The sequence below is a fragment of the Phaseolus vulgaris genome, chromosome 6 (genome assembly GCF_051622355.1).
Source record: "Phaseolus vulgaris cultivar YP4 chromosome 6, ASM5162235v1, whole genome shotgun sequence".
NCBI lineage: Eukaryota > Viridiplantae > Streptophyta > Magnoliopsida > Fabales > Fabaceae > Phaseolus > Phaseolus vulgaris.
In genome coordinates, this window is record NC_143503.1 from 22311829 (window position 1) to 22335848 (window position 24020).

General features: G+C 35.2%; 1 protein-coding gene across 1 annotated transcript; it reads right to left on the reverse strand.

The window, feature by feature from the left end:
- Nucleotides 1-13956: 13956 nt before the first annotated feature.
- Nucleotides 13957-22206, reverse strand: LOC137833456 (disease resistance protein RPM1). The gene is made up of 3 exons (XM_068641804.2): nucleotides 20435-22206; nucleotides 14500-15224; nucleotides 13957-14187 (listed from the first exon to the last, which is right to left on the reverse strand). Exons 1-3 carry the CDS (start codon nucleotides 22108-22110, stop codon nucleotides 14120-14122), a joined length of 2469 nt encoding a protein of 822 aa, XP_068497905.1. The 5' UTR covers nucleotides 22111-22206; the 3' UTR covers nucleotides 13957-14119.
- Nucleotides 22207-24020: the final 1814 nt, after the last annotated feature.

Below are 24020 nucleotides of genomic sequence, written 5' to 3' on the forward strand. Positions count from 1 at the left end.
TATAGATAAATGAATACAATAGATATAAATAACTTTTGTTGAAAACAACATGAATGCTTAAATGATAAAATGAGTAAAAATCCAAATGTTTTTAGTTCCAAAACCTATGTTATTTTACGGTGGTTTTGAAATTCATGATATTTTATGAGGGTTTTGAAAGCCATGACATTTTACGAAGGTTTCAAAATCTATGGTATTTTACAGAGATTTTGAAACCAATTATATTTTACAGAGATCCTAAATTCCATGGTATTTTACGGAATTTTGAAGCCCATGATATTTTACAAAGGTTTCGAGACCTATGGTATTTTACGAAGGTTTTGAAATCTATGGTATTTTACAGAGGTCCTAAAAATCCATGGTATTTGACAAGAGTTTTAAAATCCATGGTATTTTATGGAGGTTTTAAAGACTTTTCGGTAAATGACTTAATGGATGTTTTAACTCTTGGTAATGTAAAAATAAACACCCGTTAAAACCATATTTTCCTGTAGTGTTAAATTTAGAGACAAAAAATAATTAGTCATTATATTTAAAGTAGTTTCTACTATTAATAAAAATTTATGAAATAATTTCTAAATTAGTATTTGTATTAGCTATCAAGGTTCATGTTATTAATCTTTTAGATTCTAAATTAGTCTCTACAAGATTAATAAAAATAAATTTAAAATATAAAATAGTAAATAGCTAAAATCTTTATAGCTAATGGTATGATATTAATTTTAAAATTATTTTATAAATTTTTATTAATAATATAAACTATTTTAGATTTCAATATTTTTTTTAGTTCATAAATATATAATGATAACAAAAGAGTAATTAAATATACTTTTATTCATGTTATTGTTCCAGCAAATTTTGTGCATCTATGTGACTTTGAGCTTTCAGCGTGTTTATTAAATGTTTTGCGACCAAGTCGTGGTTTTATTTTTTCCTATTTACTTTGTGGTACTTCAAGAACCGCTAAATTGTATTTATTGTATTTCTTAGATAATAGTTGATGCAATTAATTTTATTTGTCAGGTAGTAGTTTTACAGTTAATAGCTTTTTTTACCCATCAAAGAAATAAAAATGTTAGTAAAAGACCTGTTTCTATTTGTGCATTTTGTGATGCTGAAATTTTTATTTTTTAGCAAATAATTAATAAAATTAAAAAATAAAAGAGACACTTCAAGGTGTCTCAATCCTTATACAACCTACTCTCTACAAAGTCATGCATCCTGATGAGATTACTATATTTTACAAAAAGTTCATGACAGAATAAAAAATACAATTAAAAAGTTTGTTTCCCTTTTGTGGGTTTTGATCCACTCCCTAAGATATCAGCAAACAACCTAAATTGTAGCTTTATATCAGCAGACTTCTCATGAATCCTCAGCATTCACCGTGATCACATTTGGCACTTGTTGCACTTCCTACATTTCGTCTTTCCCTTCCCCCTCTTTCTTAGATAAAGTTGTCGCGGATGTGTACCTTTTACCAAACTAAACCAATGACTGCCTTCTCCTCTTCACGCTTTCATGGCAGCCATTTATTTAATTTGTTGGGTTAAGCTCTCTCCCTTTCTCAACAACTCAAAATCTATCCCTTACTGTACTCTCTGCACAAATTCTAGCCAATTCTAGCTTTTGTTGCCCATAGAAACAGCACTTCCGTATCCTCCCTGCAGAAAATTGCTTCTCTGTCCTCTAATACTTATCGATGACAACTCCTCTCCTTGTTTACCTGCAACAGAAAGCACTACCTTCTCCTCCTCTCAAGTGACTAAAATACAGAGTGTGACATCCGTGGGTATACATAAATCAGACTAAGTTATTATTACAATCCAACCTTTCATGCTTTGTAAATAGATCATAAAATAGTTACACAGATAACAACAGATTACTACAAGCAAAACTTACCTTGTTACCATATTAATACAGGTTAAAGGTGATAACATCCAGTCAGAAAAAGAGAAATTAACTTTCCTTTCTTTATATTTCATCCATACTCAGGATTGTACTTGTGCCAGAGTAAGAATTTCCTCTGCATCTACCTTTGCTTGGTTAAAAATGACCATGTTTCTATGCTTCCAAATACACCAAACAACTGAAACCCACAGGCTTTTCCATAATCTGTTGCCTTCTTGATTTAGGCATATGCATGAGAATTGTTCAAAATGGCAAATCAGGTCATTGTGGTTCACCGAACAGATCCCCAACCAGCTGAAGCACATATTCCAAACTTTAGTTGATACCTCACAAGATACAAGGATGTGTGAAGTTGTCTCCTCCTCCTTCCCACATAAAACACATAAGTTATCCCCCATTGCAACACCCCTTCTCTGCAAATTCTGTTTAGTCGCAATTCTATTCGAAAAGGCCCTCCACACATAAAACATGGCTGAGGGCATAACCTTTAAGTCCCAAAGATGTTCAAACACCTCCAACCCCCTCCCAATGGTGTGATTTGCTAACTTATTGTAAGCGGATTTTACTGAAAAAGAGAACGTCGGGGGGTCGTTCCAAAACCTTTTGTCCTTTGTACCTTGGTGTAATGGCACCTGTGATATGATTGACATGAATTCCTCTACCATCAATTTTTCCCTCTCAAACCATTCTCTTCTCCATCTAAATTCCCACACCCATCCTTCTGAATTCCATCTTCCACAACTATCTATAGTCTTATTCTGCAACTCTGAGTTATTATATAATCTTTCAAATCTCTCTTTGAGTTGACCAATATCTAACCATTCATCTTCCCAAAATTTGATTTTGTCCCCTGATCCCACTTTCCAGGCTACATTCGAATTGAACCAGTTATTGTCTTGGTCTGAAGTTCTGACTTTTGTTAAATCCTTCCACCACCTAGATGAGTTTGTTAGTCTCATGGAATCGTACTTCGATTCAAGAACTTCCTTCAAAAGTCCTGTTTCTGGTGTTTCCATTCTCCATAACTATTTAGCTAACAGTGCCTTGTTGAACAAATCAATTCTCCTTATTCCTAGTCCCCCCTCCTTTTTCGCTTTGCAGATGTTCTCCCAGCTAGTCCAAGCGATTTTTCTCCCTTCTGCTCCCCACCCCCACAAAAACCTTCTTTGTAGTTTTGTGATCTCCTTGCACACTCCAATTGGGGCTTTAAAAAAGGATAGAAAGAAAAGTGGTATGGCGTTGATGACAGATTTTATGAGACATACTCTTCCCGCGAATGACATGTTCCTCCCCTTCCATACTGAAAGTTTCTTTCTAATCTTTGATAGAACAGGCTCCCAAAAAGCACACCTAGATGGATTACCACCGATAGTTAGTCCTAAGTATGTAAAGGGTACATCCATTATGCTACAATGCAATATTTCCGAATACAATTTCACCTCATTTCTATCTACTACAATTGCACCAATTTTGCTCTTATGGAAATTAACTTTGAGCCCCAAGCTTAATTCAAAACACCTTAAAATAGCCTTGATGCATATAATATTTTGTACTTTCGATTTGCATACAAAGAGGGTGTCATCTGCAAATTGGAGTAGATTGACTTCCACCTCTTTTCTCCCAACTTTTATTCCGGAAAACATATTTTTTCTCGTTGTTTGTTTCACTAACCCCGCCAAACCTTGTGCTACAATCAAGAACAAGAACGGTGCCATAGGATCCCCTTATCTAAGGCCTCTAGAGGGTTTGAATTCTTTTGTCGGGCTACCGTTTACCAAAACTGAAATTGTAGCTGATTCAAGGCATGCTCTAATCCATTGTATCCATCTTTCACAGAATCCAAGTCTTCCCATCATATAAAACAAGAACTCCCAACTCACCGAATCGTACGCCTTCTCGAAGTCCAGTTTCATTATCACCCCACTTTTTCTCCTTCTTTTCAAATCATCCAACACCTCATTCACTACTAGAACACTGTCTAATAATCCTCTATTAGACAAAAACGCCGATTGGGAACCATCTATCACCTTCTCAATAACTTTTTTAACCCTCTTAGATAACACTTTGGTCACAATTTTGTACAAACAACCTACCAATGATATGGGTCTGTATTCTTCAAGAGATTGGGGATTTTCAGACTTTGGGATCAACGTTAGGAAGGAGGCATTGCACCCCTTCGGGATTTTCCCTTCTTTGTGAAAGTATTTCAGAGCTCCCACTACCTCCTTATTTACGAGACCCCAAAACATTTTAATGAAACTAAAGGTTACTCCATCAGGGCCAGGGCTTTTTTGACCATCACAGTTCCAAATGGCTTCCTTAATTTCCTCTTCGTCAAATGGATCAGTCAAAAGTCTATTGTCTGATTCTGTTATCTCCTCAAAATGTACATTATCCAGCCTTACTCCAATGTCCTCAATGGCCGTCAGCTTTTCCTTATAGAATTCTTTGACCAACTCTTTTACTGCATTCAGCTCCTCCACCCAATTGCCTGAGTTATGACATTGTATTCCTTTTATCTCATTCCTTAATCTCCTCCACTTAATAGACGCATGGAAGTATTTAGAGTTGGTGTCCCTCTGCTTGAGCCAAAGAGCTCTTGACTTCTGTTGTAATAAAGATTCATTCCTCACATTTATATCCTGTAATTGGCTCAAAAGTTCTCTTCTTTCCCTAATCTTGTCCTCTTCTAGATCAACTAAATCGTCTCTCATGTCCAACTCTTGTATTTTCCTCAGGATATCAAGTTTTATCTTATCAGTATACCCAAAGACTTCTTTATTCCATCCTTTCAAGTCGCTCTTTAGCATTTTCAGTTTCTCTTTTACCACTGCAAATTCGTTGCCCTTCACCACATAACTTTCCCATTTTCCTTTAACAAATTTGTCAAACTCCTTGTCTTCTTGCCAAATATCCAAAAACCTGAATGGTTTTGGTCCCCAATCAACCACGTTTGATTTTAGCAACAATGCGCAATGGTCGGAAATTTGTCTATCTAAGACATATTGCTTACAGCCTGGCCAATATTGCAGCCATTCTAAAGTTGTCAAAACCCTGTCGAGCCTACTCTTTGTTTTCCCGTTAGGTCTATACCATGTAAATTTCCTTCCTATGCAGGGTATATCCAACAATTCCAATTCATCAATAAAATTATTAAAACCTTGCATTTCTCTCTTGTTTCCCCTTGCTCCATTAATCTCCTTGCGTTCCCCCTCTCTTCTTACTGAATTGAAATCCCCTAACATACACCATGTTTTACAAGGTTCTTTGTATCTAATCTTTTTTAAATCTTCCCACATTTGCATTTTATCTATCAAATTACACGAAGAATACACATTTACAATGACTACAGGAATACTATTCTCCTTAAAGATCCCAATAAAAACGTTGAACCGGCTACTAATTATGCGATTTGAACATAGAAAGAATTTATTGTGCCAAATCGTGAGAATACCCCCTGCTCCATTAGATGGTTCGCTATAGAGATAATCAATATCACTGTCTCCCCACAATTGGCAACATTTATTGAAGCTGAAATTTACCATTCTTACTTCTTGCAAGCAAACCATTCTAACACCTTCCTTTCTTATGATATCCTTAATGTACCTCCATTTCACTGGACTCCCGAACCCTCTTACATTTATTGACAAGATTCTCATTTATAACCCTTGTTTTCCCCTTCTTCTCTTTGGGATTTTTTATTCCTATCCCTTTTTTCCAAAACTTCTAAGTTAACTATAATGTTCCCTTCAACCCCACCTGTTGCTCCTAACTGTTTTCCCAATTCCCATAATCTAATAGTTTCTACAGATCCATGTTTTAGCCAGAATAAACGATTGCAATTATTAATAGCCATGTCAGAAACTGAATTGCTAATTTGAGATAATGCTGAACTTAATTGCCTGCGTTCGACCCGCTTGTTGTTTTTGGTTGATTCGCCCACCCAGAAAACTCTTTTTTTCGTTGTATCCGCCGGTTTGAAAGGGTTCAGACCGTTGACTTGCATTATTTGGTTGTTCTTACCTTTTGCCAAATGTTGAAAACCTTCCCTTCTTTTCTCTTCGAACCCCATCTTTCTCTGCCCTTCGAACGGTAAATATGTATCCCTTATTTTGCCCCGATCTCGAAGCAATCTGATTTGGGCTCTGCTTATGGTTTTGTTCCTTGTTGACAATAGCTAGATGTTGATGTGTTTCGCCAATCTCCCCCACGGGTGACGAACATTGAGAGTCTTCCACCCTCGTAATTGACAGCATTGGATCCTCCTCACTCACCTTCGTTTTTCCCGACACCGATGATGCTTGATGGGATAAAACTCCTCCCTCTTTCTCTATCATCGCTGGCAAACACGGTGAAATACGCCTTCTTTCCTCTTCCGCCGCAATAGGGTTAGTTGAGATTGCGATAAATGCCTCATTACGAAGCTTCTCCTTGTAAGCGGTGGTTTCATTATTCCACGAATATCCAATTTGTTCTGATTCGCCTAAAGCTTGTGATGTTTCAGCGTTGATCTCATTGCCGTTAGATCCCTTCCTCATGTTCTCCTCATTCGTGCTTTCCATTGGGCCATTTTTATTAAAAAAGACATTGTGATTTCGATCTCTACACCCCCCTTCCTTTGCCCATTGGGTTATTTGGTTCGTGGCACTTTGGGCCGTTTTCGGAGGCCCAATCCCCTTTGCCACGTCTGTCCTATTTATGGCCGTTGGAACATCTAACCCTGGTTTTTCCTTTCCCAAAAAAGAGCCGCAAATGGGTGTCGAGGTAGCTCCTACGGAATTTTCCAAAAAAAGGCATATAACTTTGTAACGGTACAATTGGTACTAGTTCGGAACTCCGACGAAACTGTGCCGTCATTTCCACCGTTGGTTCATCTACGTCGCGGCTACCCGATTGTGCAGATGCGAGAGACGCAACTGACTCCGCCTCTGTTTCGATTCCCTCAGAATTCTCACCCCACTGGCATTGGCAAAGTTTGAGTTCTGGGATTGTGCATTCTTCCTCCACCGATATCTGATACAAATTCTCGTTAATCCTCATGTAGTTGGTTAATTTTGCCTCACATCCCACTGACACTCTAATTTTGAATCTTGCGTACTCGAGTTCTTCCAAGGCAGCGTTGCTTTATCAACCTCAATGAGTGTACCCATTAAAGCTGCAATGTGTTTGAAGCAATCTGTATTCCATAACTTCAATGGTAAACCCCTACATCTCACCCAAACCAATTTTTCCACCGCTACGAATTGATCTTCTCATGGAATGATGGTGTCAAACATTTCTTCAAACCATGCTTTATTCTCCTCTATCGCTTCTAGGATATTTGATTCGTTTTCCCCCAGCAATAGCACATGGAACCCACCCAGAAATTTGACCTTTATATGGCTGAAGCCTTCCAAAATAAAACATTCATTCAAACATGATACCTTACTTAGATCCGAAACTCTCCCAATGAAGCATTTTTTTAGCCACTCCCTGGAAGTTTCTTCTGCTCTAAAATGTATTGCCTGCACTCTTGCCCTGTTCTGTGATTGTTCACTATTACCTTTACCATTCTTAACTATATTTGCATACGTTTTTTCCTCCTTGGCCCTCCACTCTTTTTTAGGCTCTCTCCCCGACTCTATTACCTTCCCTTTCAACTTCATGTTCCACTCTTTTCTGGTTTCTGCTGATCTATTGTATTTCGGTCTGTTAGCCTTCTGTTTCCAGCTTCCAATCCATATTGTATTCAAATGGTTCTCTAGTTCCCTGATGTTCTGTACTCCCTGAAATCTCACAAATTCGAACCTTTGTTTCTTAATGTTCAGTCTTCTTGATATGAAAATATCGTTTACCCTACCCCATCTGCGAAAAATCCTCCACAAATCTGATTCTTTGATGTCTAAGGGAAAGTTAGAGAAGAAGAAAGGAATCCCTCAGGAGGGTCCTGGTCTCTCGAAAGCCATTTGTGATGCCGAAATAAAAATAGTAAAATATAAATTTGATATTATGAATTGCAAATGTTAGTTTTTGCTCCAATCTTATATGAATTATCCTAGCTAAGTTCACATGAATGCAGCAAAATGAGCTTTGAGGTATACCACCAAGTCAGACTTTTGGCCTTTGGTTTATGAAGGAAAATAGTGAAAATCTTCAAGATTATTCGTGTAGCGATTGGAATCATATGATATAAATAGTACAAGCAGATGTATGCAATTTCATTTGAGAGTGGATGTTTTTTTAGGTACTCAAAGAACTAAGATTTATTAAATATTTTCTAATAGCCATCTGTAACAAATCATTTTACTCAAAAAAACTTCAGTCAAACATGGACCAAAATCAAGATAAAGCAACTATTTTTAAAATATAATTAGATATTGTAAAATTAGTTAAGATTTTTTTTTAAAGATTTTTTTTTTTTTGGATTTGTGTTCCTTGTAGTCTTTCGGATATCCAACAAAAATGGATGTAATGTCGTGAAGAGTAAATTTATTTCTAGAAGAGGATAAAGTTGTTACACAATCCAAACATTCAAAAGCTTCTAATGACCAATAATCAAGTTTGAATTCATATAGAACTATATATGATGGTTTTTAGTGTAGTATACTTGAGAGAAAACCATGGTAATTCGAAATACAACAATGTAAACATACTCTCCCCATAATTAAATTGGCAACTTGGATTGAAAAATTAAAACTCAAGCCACATTCAATAGATGTTGTTCTTTCAACTATTGAGTTTTGTTGAGTTCTCTCCATAAAAAAAAATTGATGTCGAGTGTCTTCTTCTATTAGAAAATCAATAAGAGCAAATTCATTATGAATCTCGGAACATTTAATCTTGGTCCCAAACTGATTTTTAACTATTTGAAAAATATATTTTATAACATTAGAACTTTAGAATTGTGTTTGAACAAATATATTAAAGTAAAAAGACTACAATTGTCCATCAGGGTTAAGCAAAAATGTTTAGATTTGTCATAAGGTCCTCAAATGTCATAATGTAATATATTAAATATTGATTCAAAAATATTATTGAGTGAAATGAAGGATAATTTTATAAACATAGAGTAAACTTTTGATAATTAAAGTAAAAAAAAAAGTATATAAAATATCAAAAGAACGACATTACTAAAAAGTTGAAGGACTTGACTTTATCCAAATTTAGAATGTCAAACAAAAACATTTTTTACAAGAATCAATATTGTGAAAAACATTATTTATATGTATTAAAGGAAATAGAGTTAACATTATTTTTTAAGAGAACTGAAGGAGACAATATGTAAAATCTTTCAATGATATTACCACCAACAATCTTACTCGAGTGAAACATTCATGATTCTTGGGCTAATAAGGTTGTTGGTTGTCCTATGTTTATCTTGCAATATAAGTTAAAAAGGTTGAAACTTGAGCTCCGAGACTGGAATAAAAATTCTTTTGGTAATGTTCACAATGCAGTTCTTCTTAAGCAGGGTATCCTCTTTGGTATTCAAAAAAACTTAGAGACTGCTAGTTTGTCTGATAGTGATGAGCTTCTTTGTTAAGAAAAGATTGCTAAGGAGGAGCTTGATCATGCTCTTCACTGTCAATATTTGTTTTGGAAAGAAAGGGCTAAGATGTTATGGTTCAAGGATGGAGATCGAAATACCGCTTTTTTCCATGCTGTGGTCAAAAGGAGAAATAATTCTAGTGGGATTCATCGTCTACGGATTGATAATGAGGTTACGGAGGATCCTAAAATCATTGAGGATCATATTTTGGACTTTTATAAAAATCTTTATGCTGAGTCTATTTCTAATGTTCTGGATACTGATAATATGGAAGATTTTATTGGTACTTATATTCCTGCGATGGTTTCCTCTAAAGAGAATATGATGTTGATTAAATGTCCTGATTTTTCTGAAATCAAGAATGTTGTTTTTAATCTTAACGGTAATAGTGCTCCTGGTCCTGATGGTTTTGGTGGTGTTTTCTATCATTCTTGCTGGGAAATTATTGGGACAGATGTTTGTAATGTTGTTCAACAGTTCTTTAAACAAAATTGGGTTCTCCCTGGAATGAACAGTAATGTGGTATCTCTTATTCCTAAGATTCAGGGTGCTGATTCCATTAAAGATTACAGGCCAATTGTTGTTGCTAATTTCAAATTTAAAATTATTTCCAAGATACTGGCGGATAGGCTTGCTCTTCTGGCTGCTAGAATCATTTCTCCTAATCAATATGGGTTTGTGCAGGGTAGACAGATTCAGGATTGCATTGGTATTGCTTCTGAAGCTATTAACATGCTTTCTAAAAAGGTTATAGGAGGTAATGTGGCTTACAAAGTTGATATTCATAAAGCTTTTGACACTCTGAGTTGGAAGTTCTTATTATTAGTTTTGAAACGCTTTGGTTTTCACCCCTCGTTTGTCAGTTGGATTAGTACAATTCTTCGTTCAGCTATGCTTTCTATCAGAATAAGTGGTAGTTTGGTGGGTTTTTTTCCCTGCAGTCGAGGTGTAAGACAAGGTGATCCATTGTCTCCTTTACTTTTCTGTCTTGCAGAGGAAGTTCTTAGTAGAGGTTCTCTAAGCTTGTGAATGATAAGAAGATTTTAAATATGGCTAGTCCGAAAGGTTATCTCACTCCCTCTCATATTTTGTATGCTGATTTTTTGTAGGGGGATATTAAGTCTCTTCGAAATTTGAGTACTTTTCTTAAAACATATGGTGATTTTTCTGGTCAATATATTAATAACTCTAAAAGTAGTTTCTTCACCATGGATAATTCTGCAAGATTTGTCACCAAAATTCAAAATATTCTTTCTTGTAGTCATGGTTGTTTGCCTTTCAATTATTTAGGAGTGCCTATCTTTGTTGGTGCTCCAAAGTGTCGGTTTCTTCAACCTTTGGCTGATAAAGTTAAATTGAAGCTAGCATCTTGGAAAGGTCAATCTCTTAGCATGATGGGTCGGATCCAGTTGGTCAATACAGTGATTACTGGATTTCTAGCTTATAGTTTTAATATATATAAATGGCCTGTTTCACTTATTAAGCAAGTTGAGCAGTGGTGTCGGAATTTTATTTGGACTGGTGATATTATGAAAAAAGGTATCGCTACCGTTAATTGGGCGAAAATTTGTTCACCTCTTGAGGATGGAGGCTTGAATATTATTAATCTTCATCATGAAAATAATGCATATCTTCTTAAGCTTGCTTGGAACTTTGCTTATAGCAACAAACCTTGGTCTTTACTCTTGAAAGCCAGAGTTCTTAAATCAAAATACGAGTTTAGAATGGTTTATAGATCCTCCTCTCTTTGGCTTGGAATTAAGCAATTTTATTCTATCATACTTGATTATACTTCTTGGACTGTTTGTACAGGTTCTTTTATTAATTTCTGGAATGATAAATGGTGTTCTACTACTTCTTTAGCAAATATTGCAGGGTTATCTGATGGGTCTAGCATTCCAGATACAGTCTCTCACTTTTGGTCAAGTTATGATTGGAATATTCCCTTATCTTTACAGCAGATGCCGCAGTTTTTTAATCATATCATGGTTAGAGAGGAACAAGATATTCCTAATTGGACTCTAGACGAGTCTGGTCGTTTCACTCTTAAATCGGCTAGGACTTTTTTCTTGGAACCAGGAGTTCCATGTGATTGGGGTAAGTTCATTTGGTCTTCATCTATTCCGCCTTCCAAAACTCTAGTACTCTGGAAAAAATTTTATGGGTGACTTCCTACGGATCAGCATATTCAGAATAAGGGTTTGCATATATGTTCTATGTGTACGCTTTGTGAAAAGCATGAAGAATCTATTCAACATCTATTTTTTGAATGTTATACTGCATTACATATTTGGAGTTGGGTTCGACAGATTTTTCTTACTTCTCATTTCTCTAATAAGGATGATCTTCTTTCTTTTATTAAGAGTGATGGTAGTCCTTTGGTTAAATTGATTAAGCTTATTGTGACAACCTTTTCTATATGGATGATATGGCGTATGAGGAATTATGCTAGATTTCAGGATAAGATTGAAGTTTCTAAGGCTATTTCGGTAATTAAAGATTTAACTTGTCTAGTGGGAAATTCGTCTAAAGCTTCAATGAAGAATGATATGTTGGATTTCAACGTGATTAAGTTTTTTGGTATTAAGACTCGTAGTGGGAAAGTTCTTCGTCCTCTTCCTGTTAGATGGGAATTTCCTTCACCAGGTTGGGTTAAAATTAACACGGATGGGGCTGCTAGGGGGTATCCTGGTCTTGCTACTTGTGAAGGTATTTTTCGTGGGAGTATGGGAGAATTTATTGGTGCTTTTTCAGGGTTTCTTGAAGTTCAAACTGCTTTGGTTGCTGAGTTTTATGGAGTTATACATGCTATGGAGGAAGCTCAAAAGATGGGACTTACTAAAGTTTGGCTTGAATGTGATTCGGTCTTGGTTTGTGCTGCGTTTACTGCTAGGACTAATGTTCCGTGGATGCTTCGTAATCGATGGAATTCTTGTCTTACTTACTGTGGGACAATCAGGTTTAGGGTTACTCATATTTTTCGGGAGGGGAATGCATGTGGTGATAAGTTGGCTAATTTAGGGTTCATTCATAGATAATCATTTCATTGGTATAATAGACTTTCATCTAGTCTGTTCTTAGAATTCTTTATGAATAGGTATAGTCTACCTATGTATCGTTTTTGTTAACATGTGGGTTTTGGTCTAGTCCCCCATATTTTTGTTTTTTCTTTTTTTTTCTTTTTTTTTTAATAATACTTTTTTATGTGATGGCAGATGATTGTTGTTACTTGAGGTGTCAGCCTTGCTGAGATGTCAAGTTGCATAGTGATGCCTAACATGAAAACTTTTATAAAAAAAACATAAACTGAATAAAAAATTAGTTTTAATAAAGGTGATTAACAAATAACTATGGATCAATAAAATAATGATAGAAATTAAATTGAATTAAAGTACTTAAAAAATATTATAAAGCACTAATGTGAGAGAAATTTGAACAACACCAATAGCTGCTATATTAACAACAAATTGATTGGGTAATACAAGAGTTTTATTGGTGACATATTTATAAGATTAGAAATAAGATAAGGAAAAATAAGATAATATCATAATATGAATACTGACACTGACACATGAAATCAATTATTCATCTATCTTTAAACTAAGAATAGATAAAGATAATAGAAAAAACTAAATCACTGGAAAAATTACTAGTTTTCATCAATGACATCCACAAGAAAAAACAATAAAATTATTGAAATAAATGCCAAAAAAATCACTTATAATACTATATTATGATACTAGAATTTAAGTATGCTCAACCTCGCAAAACTAGTTGAATAAAGTGAGGTTTCTCCTTATTCATGAAACACATTAAATACAATTAAATTGAGGAATCAAACAAATTAGAACAATTATCTTTAACATATCGAAGAATCAAAATTAAATATAATGTAATTAAGGAATAAAAAAATAAAAATAAATCATAGCATTTTAATTCTCGAGATAAATTAATAAATATAATGAAGAAGACATCTTCAACACTATAAAAAAATCATTAAATAAAAAATAATTTTAAAAATAAAAAATAATTTATTACTATATTAATTAAATTAAATATTATTCTAAAAATTAAAAAAAAAATTATATCTAAATTAGTTTCTATTATTAATAAATAATTTTTAAATTAATATTTAATTAGGTAACAAGATTTTAGTTATGAATTTTAGAATCTAATTGAAAATAATATTGGTATTTTAGTTATGAATTTTAGAATCTAATTGAAAATAATATTGGTACTGAAGTCTATAGTTTGAGTGAGAAACTTTTTTCTTTAATGAAAACCCTAACTCCTTAAAAATTTACAATTAAGACAAGAATTACAGTATCTCCAATCATGTTGCTTTATCCGAATCCAATTATAGTCTTCCAATTTTGAAATGATCAAGAGAAAATAAGATAACTTATAGTAAAGTGAACAATTTATGAACTCATTGGAACAGGAGACAAGGGATCACAGAAATGAATATCCCTCAAAAATGCTACATTTTTATTCATTATATTATATTGCTTACTGATAAAAAAAAAAATGAACTTCAATTACATAAAACATCAAGTTGCAGTTAGGATTCTTCAACCCGAACTACAATTTAGAAACACATTTTGGAAAAGAAAAGAGAATGAGAAAGAAGGAAACTTAGAAAACATCATCAGAAAATGACGGGCCTTGCACTTTGATGCATCAAATCCAGAACCACCTTTTCAAGAGTCGCAAGAAAGGAAACTTGTGAGAATCTTCACTCACTCCTCCTAAAATTCACAATTGTACACAAGTGAGTGGAAGATATTAATAAAAGTTAGCACAATCAAATGTAGATAAATTTATAATGTGCCTGGATACTAAATTTACAGGAACTATACACTTTCACAAACACCACAAAAAGACTAAACTTCATCCTAAATCGCACGTTTCAAGTGTTTATCATGATCACACTTGTGAACATCTAAACTAAAAAACGAAATTCAAGAGTTGAGGTCAACACCTACCAATTCAAAAAAGCATAAAATATTAACACAAAAGAAGATTATAGTGGTGAAAATCTTAGAATGCTAAATACGTACCGTATATCACATATAGCCCATAATTGATGGTCCAGTGCTTGTTTTTACCAATGCGATCAATTTCTTCCACAAATTCAGTTGGCATACAAGGAACATCAAGAAATTTAAGTTTCTTCAGATGTTGAATGTCCACAGGTACACTTTTGAGTTTATCAAGGCATGTCAACTCAAAATATTCCAAAGAAGGCAGTGCTGTGTCATCAATACAGATCGAATTCAATTTCCCAAGATTTGAGAGATTTAGCTTCCTCAGTTTCTGGAACCCTCCAGCTCGAAAATGCAATATTTTACCTTCATAAGCGTAGGTTAAAGAGAGAACAGACAAACAAGGCATATCTTCTAGTGATTCCAACGGATCATTGGTTAAGTCAGATTTGCGCAAGGTCAATCTCTCAAGATTACGGAGTTGAGGAATCCAATTTGGTAACCTTTCTAACTTCATATCAAGGAAAAGCTTCTGAAGTTTAGAATTTCGTAACGTAATGTTCAAGTCAACTATTCTGCGGTCACCAGATGTTTCATTGAATGTTTTAATGCGTAGTGCCTGCAAGTGTTTCATCTCCTCTATTGAGGAGCAAAGAACATTGTTGTGGTCTCCGCTGAAACAAAGCACCCTCAGATCCCTTAACTGCTTTAGCTTTCCCACCTCTCTAATCGCCACTTCATCAAGCTCAATACGCACCTCTGGTATCTTTTGTAGCATTGTCATGCCTCCAATGTCCTTCCTGTTGATTTTGGCTTAATCCCAAGTCCCACATCGGTGGGTTCATTGTTTCCTCCTTCACTGTTATATATCCCAATTTGTAATATCTTCTCTCATAATAATAAAAGTGAGTTGTTTTTGCTGTGCTCGGAGATTAGGCTAAACAGGCCGAACTCCGTTAACAATTTTCGGGTGTGTTTTTCCTCTTTATCTCTTTTATTATTCCGCTTTATTTATTCAATATTATTTGTCGGGTAGCTCTGTTAGGGTTTTGTTTTAGTGGGAAAATTACCCGTTTTTCCCAACAAGTGGTATCAAGAGCCGAAGGTTCACCTTGGGTTGTTTGAAATTATTTGTAATATTGAATATTATATTGTGAGTCTCTAATGGCAAATAAAGATCAAGAAGGGAAGGCTCTGCAAGATGCAAATGTTGCAGAAAGCAAAAGTGATGTGTTGATTGTCTCGCTTTCAGCATCATTGCATCCAGATGAGTGGATATTGGATTCAGGTTGTACCTATCATATGTGTCCCATTCGGGAATGGTACTTTGATTTTCAAGAACTCGATGGCGGAGTTGTTTACATGGGTAATGATAATCCATGTAAGACAGTCGGGATAGGTTCAATCAAGTTGCGGAATCATGATGGATCCACCAGAATTTTGCGGGATGTACGGTACGTGCCAAAGATGAAGAAGAATCTCATCTCATTGGGGGCTTTAGAATCTAAAGGCCTAGTTGTGACGATGCGAGATGGAATTCTTAAAGCAACTTCAGGAGCACTTGTGATGATGAAAGGTGTGAGGAAGAACAATTTGTATTACTACCAAGGTAGTACAGTGGTGGGGACAGTAGCGGCAACAACTTCTAGCACTAAGAAGGATGCTGAGGCAACGAAGTTGTGGCATATGAGGTTGGGACATGCTGGAGAGAAATCCTTGCAAATTCTTACCAAGCAGGGACTGTTGAAAGGTACGAAGGCTTGCAAACTTGAATTTTGTGAGCATTGTGTTCTAGGAAAACAACGAAGAGTGAAGTTTGGCACTGCAATTCACAATACCAAGGGTATTCTGGATTATGTGCATTCAGATGTGTGGGGACCTGCCAAGACTCCGTCAATCGGAGGTAGGCATTATTTTGTCACTTTTGTTGATGATTTTTCCAGGAGAGTTTGGGTGTTTACTATGAAGAACAAAAATGATGTGCTTGAAATTTTCCTTAAATGGAAAGCTCAAGTTGAAAACCAGACAGGAAGGAAGATTAAGGTTCTCCGAACAGACAATGGAGGAGAATACAAGAGTGATCCGTTCCTGAAGGTATGCCAAGATTGTGGCATAGTTCGGCACTTCACTGTTAGAAAAACACCACAGCAGAATGGGGTTTCGGAGCGTATGAACAAGACACTTGTGGAGAAAGTTCGTTGTATGTTGTCTAATGCTGAGTTAGGCAGAGAGTTTTGGGCTGAGGCTGTGACATACGCTCAACATCTCGTCAATCGTTTGCCATCATTTGCTATAGATGGCAAAACCCCGTTAGAGGTATGGTCTGGAAAACCTGCAACTGATTATGATTCTTTGCATGTTTTTGGTTCTATTGCATATTATCATGTGATTGAATCAAAGTTGGATCCACGGGCAAAGAAAGCTCTTTTCATGGGCTTTAGTCCTGGAGTGAAGGGATACCGTTTGTGGTGTCTAGAGGCAAAGAAGACGATTATCAGCAGGGATGTTACCTTTGATGAATCTGCCATGTTAAAGAAGGTAAATCCAGAAGGAGCTGATAGTACTCCGCAACAGGTGGAGTATGCCCGGAAGCAGGTGGAGTTTGAGCCGACAGTGGTGATCCCAACACGAAATACCACAAGTGACTCTCCTATGGCAGAAGAAGAGTCAGATGATGAAGAGGTTCCTACCCAAGAATCTCAACAGCAATCAGCGCCAATTGCAGTTAGAAGACAGAGACGAGATATTCAGAAGCCTGCTCGTTTCATGGATATGGTTGCCTATGCACTTCCAGTTGTTGATGACATTCCATCCACTTACCCAGAAGCTATTCTGAGTTCAGAGAGTGGTAATTGGACAGGTGCGATGGAAGAGGAGATGCAGTCTTTGAAGAAGAACAAGACGTGGAAGCTGGCACAATTACCAAAAGGTAAAAAGGCAATTGGGTGCAAATGGGTATTTGCAAAGAAAGAAGGATTTCCTAATAAAGAAGATGTTCGCTACAAGGCAAGGTTGGTTGCTAAAGGCTTTGCTCAGAGGGAGGGAATTGATTATAATGAGGTATTTTCTCCAGTTGTAAAACATTCCTCCATTCGAATTTTGTTGGCCTTGGTAGCACAGTTGAATTTGGAGCTTGCTCAACTTGATGTAAAGACCGCATTCCTACACGGTGATTTGGAGGAGGAAATCTATATGACTCAACCATAAGGATACAAGGTTGATGGTAAAGAAGATTGAGTTTGTGATAGCTGTCGTTTTGCTGTCAAATTAATATGATTCTAGCGTAGACTTGTCTAACACTAGAGAGATGATAGTATAATTGTGGACAAATGTCCCCAAGTCGTCTCCCAACGAATCCAATAGTAAAATCAGTTTATCAGGGTTTAAAATCTATCTGCAGACAATAAAAGTTAGCAATAACAATAAAGATAAAAAAGGGGTTTGAGATAGTTGTGCAAAAAATATAAAAGAGACTAAAATAGCAAATAAAAAGCGGTTGATCCCAAGTTCTTCCACCATTGAATTCTTCACAGGTTCTCTAAAGATTAATCTTTTCTCAATCCTCCAACAGAGCTAAACCAGATTGAACATGCGCCAATCTAATTCAACTGAAACTCACCAGTAAAGCATGCGTCTACTAGTTTAATCAATACCCACTTTGTTCCATGCGTATACTCCATGGGAATGCTTACCTCCTCTCCCTTGAATCATGCGCCCAAGAAATTAATTAGAACAATGCGAACTAACTAAGAAACCAAAGTTTAAGATAAGGAAGACTCTCAATCATGCGTTCAAGTACAACCTCTCACAAAAACTAGTTTTCCAGGAGATTAGACAATAAAAACAACTACTATAGAGAATTAAAAATAGAAACTTTTATTGAACGAAACCTCAGAGCTCAATGGGAAATTACAGAGGAATCAACCAAAAAGGTTTAGCCTTCCATGCGGAGGCAAAACAAAAGAATTGTAAAGAAGAAAAGAAACTAAGAAAACCCTATGAAGCTCCTCCTTTTCTCCTTGATGCTTGTGTCCTTTTATAGGCTTTTATGCTCCAAGGATCTTGAGAGAATATTGTAGTTTATATTTTGTTAACCGTTTCCAAGTTTCCATCTTTCCAGAATTCCTGTATTTTGCAAAAGATTTGCTTCCAATTCTGTTTCTGAGATATTTTAGATTTTATTTTCTCTTTCTTCTCCTCAGAATTTGTTTTCTGTTTTGGTTCAAGAAGCAACTTGGACTTTTGCATATTTGGCCCATTCACAAAGGTAGATGCTTCCTCCGGATAATTTACTCTAAAAACACAAAATTAACAATAATAATAGTTAAGGCCCAAATAAACCAATTATAAGAATATTAATTAAAACAATGAATTTATTTATTATTATAGTCCAATAATCTATGAATAAGGCTAGTGAGTGTGAATAAATATATGCTCATCAGTTTGTAAACTTAGCAAATCGTTGTACGGACTGAAACAATCTCCGAGACAGTGGTACAAACGATTTGATAAGTTCATGAAAGATCAGAAGTACAAGAGAAGCAAATATGATCACTGTGTGTATTTGCGCAGACTTGAAGATGGTTCCTACATTTACTTACTCTTATATGTTGATGATATGCTGATTGCAGCAAAGAGCCAAGTTGAGATTGACAGGTTAAAGGCTCAGTTGAGTAAAGAGTTCGAGATGAAGGATTTGGGGGAAGCCAAGAAGATTCTCGGCATGGAGATAAACAGGGACAGAGAGAGGGGAAAACTTTGGCTGTCACAGAAGCAGTATTTGCAGAAGGTACTACAACGTTTTGGTATACACGAAGATACAAAACCTGTAAGTACCCCACTTGCTCCTCATTTGAAATTGAGTAGTCATTTATCTCCGACGACTGATGAAGAACGAGAATACATGGCGAAAGTCCCATATGCAAATGCAGTTGGAAGCTTGATGTATGCAATGGTGTGTACAAGACCGGATATTTCACAGGCTGTGAGTGTTGTTAGCAGGTACATGCATAATCCGGGCAAGGGTCATTGGCAAGCTGTGAGATGGATTCTACGGTACCTCCAAAGTACCTTAGATGTTGGATTGGCATTTGAGCAAGATGAATCACTTGGTCAATGCATAGTTGGATATTGTGATTCTAATTATGCAGGTGATTTGGATAAGCGACAGTCAACAACTGGCTATTTGTTCACTTTAGCAAAAGTGCCAGTCAATTGGAAGTCTACCTTGCAGTCTACGGTGGCTTTGTCTACGACAGAGGCAAAGTATATGGCGATTACAGAGGCTGTGAAGGAAGCAATTTGGCTTCATGGGTTGCTTAAAGACTTGGGAGTTGGTCAAAAACAACTTGAGTTATATTCTGACAGTCAGAGTGCTATTCATTTAGCAAAGAATCAAGTCTTTCATGCACGGACGAAGCACATTGATGTTCGCTATCACTTTGTGCGTGAGATTCTCGAAGAAGATGAGATTGTTCTCCAGAAGATTCACACTACGGAGAATCCTGCAGATATGCTCACCAAGGTGGTTACAAGGACCAAGTTTGAACACTGTTTTAGACTTGGTTAATATCTTGCACATTTGAAGTTGGCGCCCGGAGGCGCAAATTTGAAGCAATGTAAAGTTTGTTTTTGTTATGTTTTGAGAAAATTTGTTTTAGGTGGGACTTGAAATTAAGCTAAGGTGGAGATTTGTTGATTTTGGCTTAATCCCAAGTCCCACATCGGTGGGTTCATTATTTGGGAAGGAGGTTTGAGGGTTATAAATTAAACTCTCCTCCTTCACTGTTATATATCCCAATTTGTAATATCTTCTCTCATAATAATAAAAGTGAGTTGTTTTTGCTGTGCTCGGAGATTAGGCTAAACAGGCCGAACTCCGTTAACAATTTTCGGGTGTGTTTTTCCTCTTTATCTCTTTTATTATTCCGCTTTATTTATTCAATATTATTTGTCGGGTAGCTCTGTTAGGGTTTTGTTTTAGTGGGAAAATTACTGTTTTTCCCAACACTTCCATTTAATTGAAGAAGAAGCACGGTCAGGTGTCAGAAGATACCGTAACTTTCGGAGCTTGGTGATCTCCTTTGGAATCTTACACACTTTTGTGTCTCGTATATCCAAGGTTTCCAAGTTCAGGAGCTTACCAATGGATTTTGGAAGACTTTCTATCAGTGTTCCCCTAAAGCTTAAATACCTCGGGTGGATTAAAGTTCCTAACATTTTAGGAACACAAGGTAATCCAGAATCTTCGTAATCAAGTACCTTCAATGGCATATAATTTTTAAGAATCTTGCTTTCAAATTCGACAAACCATGATTCTTCTTGTTTTTCTGGAATGATTATAATTGACCGAATGAGTGAGGTTTCAGTACTTCTAATTACATCATTGGTTGCAATTGTCAGACGTCGAACCAACCCACTTGACTCAGATTGATCATCCCCACCACCACCAATATACTCGCCAAAACAAGTATTCTTGACTTTTGCACGGATCATGTCGTGTATTAAATCATGAACACGACATTTTATAAATTTATCTTCAAAGCTAATTGAAGACACTTGCACCAAATTTCTCTGGACCAACCCTAATAAATATTCATTTGCAACTTCTTCTAAAGATTTCGGGGTATCAGGTGTAACAAATCTCTCAGCTACCCACTGCCTAACCAATCTATCAGATTTAATTTCATAGCCTTCCGGATACATTCCGAAATACAATAAACATGATCTGAGATTGATTGGCAAATCATCATAACTCCAACCTATAACTTCTCTTATACCGTTTAAGTTACGATTCCTCTTGAAGTTTTCACAAAACTTTCTCCATTCAGAGGCACTTTCGTCCTTTAGTTGACTCAAAAGACCACCAACGACCACAATTGCTAGAGGTAAACCTTTACACTTCCTAAGAATTTCAAGAGACACATTTTTAAGTTCATCGTGACAATGTCCTTCAGAACCATAACGTGCCTTCTTGTGGAGCAATTTCAAAGATTCTTCTTCACTTAGAGGTTTATCATGGTTATATACTTGAACAATAGAAGAAGTCTTACAAAAGTCTGCAACTTTCACGTTTCTTGTTGTGATTATTATCCTACTTTTATTTTTATCATCAATCAAAACAGATTGAATGTCATCCCAAAAATTTTCATTCCATACGTCATCAAATAAGACAACATACCTCTTCTTGCGCAAGCGATCTCTGACTTCTTTTTTCAAGGAGTCTTCATCCATATTAGAAATTTCAGAAGGTGGATTCTCCTTTCTTTCTTTGCAAAGTTTGAGTATCATATTTATCAACAGTCCTTTTACTGTGTAGCGTCGATGGACTCTGATCATTGTATGGCACACAAAGTCGTCATGGACCTTGTCAAAAACATGCTTGGCAAGAGTGGTTTTTCCAACTCCTGGAATACCCACAACCGTAATCACAGTGCGTTCTTCTTGTCCCTCTTTCAACCAACCTCTCAATTTGGCTGTAGGTCCAACAAGGCCAACAACCTCCTCTTGCGTCTCCAGATCATCTACATGGTAGTGCAATGAATTCCATTTATTTTCTCCAGAAGTGCTTGATCTTGGCTCTTGACTATTTTTGCTTTTAATACCTTTAACCTTACGTGCTATTTGAAATCGAGGGATCAGAGTTCGGATGCAGTGAAAAGTCTTAGGGTTTGTTTGCTTCCACATGAGTACTATTCACGAAGACAGAAATGAGAAGCATCTTCTTGTTTGTTTCCAGTGATGCATGAAGGAGAGGAGAAGTGGAAATGGAAAGTTGAAGAGTTTTTGGTTCTTCTCACTCATGAAGAGAAAGTTGAAGAGAAGAGGAGAAAGTTAAATAGATTTATCTAAATTACGTTTTTACCCTTAATATATATAATAAAAAATAATTAAAATCATTTAACTTTTCTAATATTTTTAAATAAACTGTACATACCAAATAAATAATAATAATAATGTAAAGTCTTACTAATACTAATAATATAAATATTAAAATAATAATAATATTTAATATTAATTTATAAAATAATAATAATAAATGCAAATCAAATAATTTTAATAAAGAACAATAACAATAATAATATTAATTATTTTTATTTTATTTTATTTTATTTATATTAAATATTAATAATTTTATTAATAATATATATATATATAATTATTTATAAAAAATAAATTTATATAATAATAAATAATATTAATCATCTAAAATACTTAATTAATTTTTTATATATTTCTATATATATAACATAACATAATTTAAAAATTCACATATAATATTAAAATTATTTAAATAAATTAACTTAAATAAAAAATAAATTTTAATTAATAAAATTATACTTTAATTTTAAATTATAATTAACTAAAATATAAAATAGGATTAATCATTATTTATTCTTTTTTATATACAAGGGTAAAATTGTAATCTTACAAACTTTACTATTCAAAATAATTTATAATATTCTTACAACTATCATATCACTCACAAATTTCAATAAACTTTCCTCACACATCCACTCTAACATACCCCAATCCAAACAACCTCAACTTTCTTCCCACTTCCACTCTCACTCACTCTCAACTTTCCACTCCCCCACACTCTCTAATCCAAACACACCCTTAGGGCTTGTTTGCTTCTAGGGGTGGCACTGTAGGCACAGACGGATGTTGGGTGCCACCCCCGTTTGGATTTGTAGTTGGGTGAGGGTGAGGGTGAGGGTGAGAAGAAAGTTGGGCAAAATAAGGGTCTTCTGAGAAGTGAAGAGAAAGGAGAGGGTGAGTGAGTGAGTGCCACGTAGGATGGAGTGAAATATCATTTGTGCCCTCACTTTCATTTTAGACGTATGTGCATCGTAAGTGAAGCATGCATGAGCATCTGTGAAAACGAAACTCAGAAACCTCACAAATCTCACAAAGCAGAGCAGAGGCAATTCAGTTGTTCACAAAGCACATACATAGAGAGTCTGGTGGTTCATGTGTGCCCTGGGTTATGTTTTTTTTTTTATTTCAGTTTGAACCTAATCGATTATTTCAGCTTTATGTTTGCTCACATAATCGATTATCTGAAAATTTTTGGCAACCATAATCGATTATGGGTCATGTGTTATTTTGACCATAATCGATTATGTTACAAGCATAATCGATTATGGGTCATGTGTTATTTTGACCATAATCGATTATGAAACTAACATAATCGATTATGTTAGTTTTTGCACTACAAGCATAATCGATTATGTCTGTGGATAATCGATTATGTGATTTTTTTGAAGGGAACTGATAATCGATTATGTTCATAAGTTTAAATTTTCTTTCAAATTGAATTTGTTTAAATTATTTGAAAGTAATTATTGATGTTAATTACTTTGTAATTTTAGATCTAAATATTTAGGAGAAATTTACTAATTATATTAGTAAATTAATTATTGTGATAAGTTATTTGTGTAATTGTATACTGGAAGGAAAGATTATATTGAAATATGAATATTTATGTTGTTACAGATGAATTCAAATTATAAATATGAATACGTATTTTAAAAATAATAATAATGTTTAGTGTTTCTTTTCTTAGCTTATACATAAATTATTAATCTTATAAT

Bases quoted from the DNA above. Each gene is read 5' to 3' on its own strand.
- LOC137833456 (XM_068641804.2), bottom strand. From the start codon at position 22,110: ATGTGGAAGCAAACAAACCCTAAGACTTTTCACTGCATCCGAACTCTG. The intron at 15,225-20,434 runs GTGTTGGGAAAA...CAAAATCAACAG, and splicing joins TCTTCTTCAATTAAATGGAA to GAAGGACATTGGAGGCATGA. The intron at 14,188-14,499 runs GTACGTATTTAG...TGTGAATTTTAG, and splicing joins TGGGCTATATGTGATATACG to GAGGAGTGAGTGAAGATTCT.